This window comes from Cuculus canorus, chromosome 2, assembly GCF_017976375.1.
Source record: "Cuculus canorus isolate bCucCan1 chromosome 2, bCucCan1.pri, whole genome shotgun sequence".
Classification (NCBI taxonomy): domain Eukaryota; kingdom Metazoa; phylum Chordata; class Aves; order Cuculiformes; family Cuculidae; genus Cuculus; species Cuculus canorus.
Genome location: NC_071402.1, coordinates 442,501 through 449,226, shown reverse-complemented (window position 1 = coordinate 449,226; position 6,726 = coordinate 442,501). Strand labels below are relative to the sequence as shown.

Genomic DNA, 6,726 nt, shown 5'->3' with positions numbered 1-6,726 from the left:
CCAGTGCCCCCAGTGCTCCAGTGCTCCCAGTGCCCCCAGTGCTCCCAGTGCCCCCAGTGCTCCCAGTGCTCCCAGTGCCCCCGTGCTCCCAGTGCCCCCAGTGCTCCCAGTGCCCCCAGTGCCTCCCAGTGCCCCAGTGCCCGCCAGTGCTCCCAGTGCTCCCAGTGCTCCCAGTGCTCCCAGTGCGCCCCAGTGCCCCCAGTGCTCCCAGTGCCCCCAGTGCAGTCCCAGTGCCCCCCATTGCTCCCAGTGCTCCCAGTGCTCCAGCCAGTGCTCCCAGTGCTCCCAGTGCTCCCAGTGCCCCCAATGGCCCCTCCCAGTGCTCCCAGTGCTCCCAGTGCCCCCAGTGCTCCCAGTGCTCCCAGTGCCCCCAGTGCCCCCAGTGCTCCCAGTGCTCCCAGTGCCCCCAGTGCTCCCAGTGCTCCCAGTGCTCCCAGTGCCCCCAGTGCTCCCAGTGCCCCCAGTGCTCCCAGTGCTCCCAGTGCCCCCAGTGCTCCCAGTGCTCCCAGTGCCCCCAGTGCCCCTCCCAGTGCCCCCAGTGCTCCCAGTGCCCCCCAGTGCTCCCAGTGCTCCCAGTGCTCCCAGTGCCCCCAGTGCTCCCAGTGCTCCCAGTGCCCCCAGTGCCCCCAGTGCTCCCAGTGCCCCCCAGTGCTCCCAGTGCCCCCAGTGCTCCCAGTGCTCCCAGTGCCCCCAGTGCTCCCAGTGCTCCCAGTGCTCCCAGTGCCTCCCCAGTGCCTCCCAGTGCTCCCAGTGCTCCCAGTGCTCCCAGTGCCCCCAGTGCTCCCCAGTGCCCCCCAGTGCTCCCAGTGCCCCCCAGTGCCCCCCAGTGCCCCCCAGTGCTCCCAGTGCTCCCCAGTGCCCCCCAGTGCTCCAGTGCTCCCAGTGCTCCCTCCAGTGGCCCCTAGTGCTCCCAGTGCTCACAGTTGACCCCCTCCGAGTGCCCTCCCAGTGCTCCCAGTGCTCCCAGTGCCCTCTCCCAGTGCTCCCAGTGCCCCCCTCCCAGTGCTCCCAGTGCTCCCAGTGCCCCTCCCAGTGCTCCCAGTGCTCCCAGTGCTCCCAGTGCCCCTCCCAGTGCTCCCAGTGCTCCCAGTGCCCCCTCCCAGTGCCCCCAGTGCTCCCAGTGCTCCCAGCGCCCTTCCCAGTTCTCCCAGTGCTCCCAGTGCTCCAGGCTCCCGAGTTGGGCCCCTCGGCCCAGTGCCCCAGTGCTTCCCCTAGTGCTCTCACAGTGCTCCCAGTGCCCTCCCAGTGCTCCCCAGTGCACTCCCAGTGCTACCCAGTGCCCTCCCAGTGCTCCCAGTGCCCCTCCCAGTGCTCCCAGTGCTCCCAGTGCCCCTCCCAGTGCCCCCAGTGCTCCCAGTGCCCCCAGTGCCCTCCCAGTGCTCCCAGTGCTCCCAGTGCCCCCAGTGCTCCCAGTGCCCCCCAGTGCCCTCCCAGTGCTCCCAGTGCTCCCAGTGCCCCCAGTGCTCCCAGTGCCCCCAGTGCCCTCCCAGTGCTCCCAGTGCTCCCAGTGCCCCCAGTGCTCCCAGTGCCCCCCAGTGCCCTCCCAGTGCTCCCAGTGCTCCCAGTGCCCCCAATGGCCCCTCCCAGCGCTCCCAGTGCCTCCCAGTGCCCCCAGTGCCCCCAGTGCTCCCAGTGCTCCCAGTGCTCCCAGTGCTCCCAGTGCCCCCAGTGCCCCCCAGTGCTCCCAGTGCTCCCCAGTGCCCCCAGTGCCCCCCAGTGCTCCCAGTGCTCCCCAGTGCCCCCCAGTGCTCCCAGTGCCCCCCAGTGCTCCCAGTGCCTCCCAGTGCCCCCAGTGCCCCCAGTGCTCCCAGTGCCCCCAGTGCTCCCAGTGCCCCCAGTGCCCCCAGTGCTCCCAGTGCCCCCAGTGCTCCCAGTGCTCCCAGTGCCCCCCAGTGCCCCCCAGTGCCCCCAGTGCTCCCAGTGCCCCCCAGTGCTCCCAGTGCTCCCAGTGCCCCCCAGTGCCCCCCAGTGCCCCCAGTGCTCCCAGTGCTCCCAGTGCCCCCCAGTGCCCCCAGTGCCCCCAGTGCTCCCAGTGCTCCCAGTGCCCCCCAGTGCCCCCCAGTGCCCCCAGTGCTCCCAGTGCCCCCCAGTGCTCCCAGTGCTCCCAGTCCCCCCCAGTGCCCCCCAGTGCCCCCAGTGCTCCCAGTGCTCCCAGTGCCCCCCAGTGCCCCCAGTGCCCCCAGTGCTCCCAGTGCCCCCAGTGCTCCCAGTGCCCCCAGTGCTCCCCAGTGCCCCCCAGTGCCCCCAGTGCTCCCAGCGCTCCCAGTGCCCCCAGTGCTCCCAGTGCTCCCCAGTGCTCCCAGTGCCCCCAGTGCTCCCCAGTGCCCCCAGTGCTCCCAGTGCTCCCAGTGCCCCCAGTCCCCCCCAGTGCCCCCCAGTGCCCCCCAGTGCCCCCAGTGCTCCCCAGTGCCCCCAGTGCTCCCAGTGCCACCAGTGCTCCCAGTGCTCCCAGTGCCCCCAGTGCTCCCCAGTGCTCCCAGTACTCCCAGTGCTCCCAGTGCCCCCAGTGCTCCCAGTGCCACCAGTGCCCCCAGTGCTCCCAGTGCTCCCAGTGCCCCCAGTGCTCCCAGTGCCACCAGTGCTCCCAGTGCTCCCAGTGCCCCCAGTGCTCCCCAGTGCCCCCAGTGCTCCCAGTGCTCCCAGTGCCCCCAGTGCTCCCAGTGCCACCAGTGCTCCCAGTGCTCCCAGTGCCCCCAGTGCTCCCCAGTGCTCCCAGTGCCCCCCAGTGCTCCCAGTGCCTCCCAGTGCTCCCAGTGCCCCCAGTGCCCCCAGTGCCCCCAGTGCTCCCAGTGCTCCCAGTGCTCCCAGTGCCCCCAGTCCCCCCCAGTGCCCCCAGTGCTCCCAGTCCCCCCCAGTGCTCCCAGTGCTCCCAGTGCCTCCCAGTGCTCCCAGTGCCCCCCAGTGCTCCCAGTGCTCCCAGTGCCCCCAGTGCTCCCCAGTGCCCCCAGTGCTCCCAGTGCTCCCAGTGCTCCCAGTGCCCCCTCAGTCCCCCCCAGTGCTCCCAGTGCCCCCAGTCCCCCCCAGTGCCCCCAGTGCTCCCAGTCCCCCCCAGTGCTCCCAGTGCTCCCAGTGCCCCCAGTGCTCCCCAGTGCCCCCAGTGCTCCCAGTGCTCCCTGTCCCCCCCATTGCTCCCAGTGCTCCCCAGTCCCCCCCAGTGCCCCCAGTGCTCCCAGTGCTCCCAGTGCCCCCAGTGCTCCCCAGTGCCCCCAGTGCTCCCAGTGCTCCCAGTCCCCCCCAGTGCCCCCAGTGCTCCCAGTGCTCCCAGTGCTCCCAGTGCTCCCCAGTGCCCCCAGTGCTCCCAGTGCTCCCAGTGCCCCCACTAAGCTCCAGGGCCATCTCTGCCCCCCAAGTGCTGCCCCTGTGGGGGACACAGCCCCAGCCCCACAGGTGTGGGTCCCGCTGCAGTCCTGCCCCATAGCCACACTGCCCCATAGGGCCCTGCCCCATAGCAGCTCTGCCCCATAGCCACCCTGCCCCATAGGGCTCTGCCCCATAGCCACACTGCCCCATAGCTGCCCTGCCCCATAGGGCCCTGCCTCATAGCCACACTGCCCCATAGGGCTCTGCCCCATAGCAGCTCTGCCCCATAGCCACTCTGCCCCATAGGGCTCTGCCCCATAGGGCTCTGCCCCATAGCAGCTCTGCCCCATAGCCGCTCTGCCCCATAGCCACTGTACCCAACAGCCACTGTACCCCATAGCCGCTCTGCCCCATAGCTACTCCGCTCCATAGCCATTCTGCCCCATAGCAGCTCTGCCCATAGGGCTCTGCCCCATAGCCACTCTGCCCCATAGCCACTGTACCCCATAACGGCTCTGCCCCATAAGGGCTCTGCCCATAGGGCTCTGCCCCATAGCCACTCTGCCCCATAGCCGCTCTGCCCCATAGCCGCTCTGCCCATAGGGCTCTGCCCCATAGCAGCTCTGCCCCATAGCAGCTCTGCCCCATAGCAGCCCTGCTCCATAGCCACTCTGCCCCATAGCCGCTCTGCCCCATAGCGGCTCTGCCCCATAAGGGCTCTGCCCATAGGGCTCTGCCCCATAGCGGCTCTGCCCTATAGCAGCCCTGCTCCATAGCCACTCTGCCCCATAGCCACTCTGCCCCATAGCGGCTCTGCCCCATAGCGGCTCTGCCCCATAGCGGCTTTGGCCGCTCACTGTGACCAATTAAGGCAAAGCGCCGCTGCCGGGGGGGGGCGTGGGGGGGGGGATGGGCCCTGCCCCACTTGGGGGTCCCGTGCCCCATAGGGGGATCCCTTTGCCCCATACGGGGTCCCGTGCCCCATAGGGGGATCCCTTTGCCCCACTTGGGGGTCCCGTGCCCCATAGGGGGATCCCTTTGCCCCACTTGGGGGTCCCGTGCCCCATAGGGGGTTCCCTTTGCCCCACTTGGGGGTCTCTGCCCCATAAGGGGGTCTCAAATCCCCTTGGGGGGCTATGGGGGGGTCCCTGCCCCATAGCAGCTCCTGCCCCACAGGTGCCACTGCCCCACAGCTGTCCCTGCCCCATGGCGGGGTCCCAGCCCCACTGACCCCTGTGCCCCATAGAGGTCTCTGCCCCACGGGGCTCCATACCCATGGGGGGTCTCTGCCCCATAGAGGTCAATACCCACAGCAGCCCCTGCCCCATAGCAGCCACTGCCCCACAGCAGCCACTGCCCCACAGCTCTGTACCTCTGCCCCACAGCAGCCACTGCCCCACAGGTGCCTCTGCCCCACAGGTGCCTCTGCCCCACAGCAGCTGCTGCCCCACAGCAGCCACTGCCCCACAGCAGCCTCTGCCCCACAAGTGCCACTGCCCCACAGGTGCCTCTGCCCCACAGGTGCCGCTGCCCCATAGCAGTGTGTCCCTGCCCCACAGCAGCCACTGCCCCACAGCAGCCACTGCCCCACAGGTGCCTCTGCCCCACAGCAGCCACTGCCCCATAGGTGCCTCTGCCCCATAGCAGTGTGTCCCCGCCCCACAGGTGCCTCTGCCCCACATGGGCGCTGCCCCACAGCAGTCTCTGCCCCACAGCAGTGTGTCCCCGCCCCACAGGTGCCTCTGCCCCACATGGGGCGCTGCCCCACAGGTGCCTCTGCCCCATAGCAGCCTCTGCCCCACATGGGGCACTGCCCCACAGGTGCCTCTGCCCCACATGGGGCACTGCCCCACAGGTGCCTCTGCCCCACATGGGCGCTGCCCCACGGCGCTGTACCTTTGTAGCGCTCCCGCACGTCCTCGTAGGCCCGGATGAAGTCCTCCTCCTCGGGGTTGGGGGGCAGCTGCCCCACAGCGTGGGCCGCCATGGGGCGGGGGGCCGTCCTTCTGTCCCTCTGTCCCTCTGTCCCTGCGTCCGTCTGTCCCGTCCTGCGCCCCACGGCGCCCACGAGACCCACGGGCCGCGCGCCAGCCCCGGCTTAAAGGCACCGCCGGCACCGTGGGGCGCGCTGTGGGGCACGCCGTGGGGCAGGGAGTGGGCACGCTGTGGGGCAGGGAGTGGGGCAGGGCATGGGCACGCTGTGGGGCAGGGTGTGGGCACGCTATGGGGCAGGGAGTGGGTATGCTGTGGGGCAGGGTGTGGGCACGCTATGGGGCAGGGAGTGGGCACGCTATGGGGCAGGGAGTGGGTATGCTGTGGGGCAGGGTGTGGGCACACTATGGGGCAGGGTGTGGGGCAGGGTATGGGCACGCTATAGGGCAGGGTGTGGGGCAGGGTATGGGCACGCTATGGGGCACTGTGTGGGCACGCTATGGGGCAGGGAGTGGGTATGCTGTGGGGCACGGTGTGGGGCAGGGTATGGGGCAGGGCATGGGCACGCTATGGGGCAGGGTATGGGCACGCTGTGGGGCAGGGCATAGGCACGCTATGGGGCAGGGAGTGGGCACGCTATGGGGCAGGGTGTGGGGCAGGGTATGGGCACGCTATGGGGCACGCCGTGGGGCAGGGTGTGGGGCAGGGCATAGGCACGCTATGGGGCACTGTGTGGGCACGCTATGGGGCAGGGTGTGGGGCAGCGTATGGACACGCTATGGGGCAGCGTATGGACACGCTGTGGGGCAGGGAGTAGGCACGCTGTGGGGCAGGGTGTGGGCACGCCGTGGGGCAGGGTGTGGGGCACGGGAACACTATGGGTTCAGGTACGCTGTGGGGCACAGGCACGCTATGGGGCACAGTGTGGGGCAGGACACGCTATGGGTAACAGCACCCCACGGGCACGCTATGGGGCACGCTATGGGGCAGGGCACCCCACAGACACGCTATGGGGCACGCTATGGGGCAGGGCACCCCACGGGCACGCTATGGGGCACGCTATGGGGCACGGCACCCCACGGGCACGCTATGGGGCACGCTATGGGGCACGGCACCCCATGGGCACGCTATGGGGCACGCTATGGGGCAGGGCACCCCACAGGCACGCTATGGGGCACGCTATGGGGCAGGGCACCCCACAGACACGCTATGGGGCACGCTATGGGGCAGGGCACCCCACGGGCACGCTATGGGGCACGCTATGGGGCAGGGCACAGCAGAGGGCACAAGCACGCTATGGGGCAGAGCGCCCCACAGCCACGCTATGGGGCAGGGCCCCCCATGGCCACGGCACCCTATGGGGCACGGGGGTCAGTGTGGGGCTGCTCAGCCCCCCAAGTGCCCTCCGTGCCCCCCGAGTGCCGCAGCCGTGGGTCGGGGCCCCCCAAGTGCGGCCCCACGGCCGAAGGCCACCACCAAATCCCAAATCCCAGC

The 6,726-nt window shown here is 70.0% G+C and overlaps 2 protein-coding genes across 2 annotated transcripts in view; one reads left to right on the top strand and one right to left on the bottom strand.

Moving 5' to 3' along the window:
- The window catches only part of LOC128851474 (cleavage and polyadenylation specificity factor subunit 1-like), a 53,177-nt gene extending 52,272 nt beyond the window's left edge, over positions 1-905 (top strand). Inside the window, exon 8 of the mRNA XM_054060568.1 lies at positions 896-905. Coding sequence (XP_053916543.1) covers positions 896-905 — 10 coding nt within the window. The remainder of the gene's footprint in view (positions 1-895) is intronic.
- Positions 906-1,808: 903 nt separating this feature from the next.
- On the bottom strand, positions 1,809-5,287 carry LOC128851473 (sericin-1-like; the record flags this gene model as incomplete). The annotated part of the gene is made up of 4 exons (XM_054060552.1): positions 5,171-5,287; positions 2,484-2,625; positions 2,256-2,314; positions 1,809-1,949 (listed from the first exon to the last, which is right to left on the bottom strand). Coding segments are annotated over exons 1-4 (459 nt in total), but the record flags the coding sequence as incomplete, so codon positions are not given.
- Between the last annotated feature and the right edge of the window lie 1,439 nt (positions 5,288-6,726).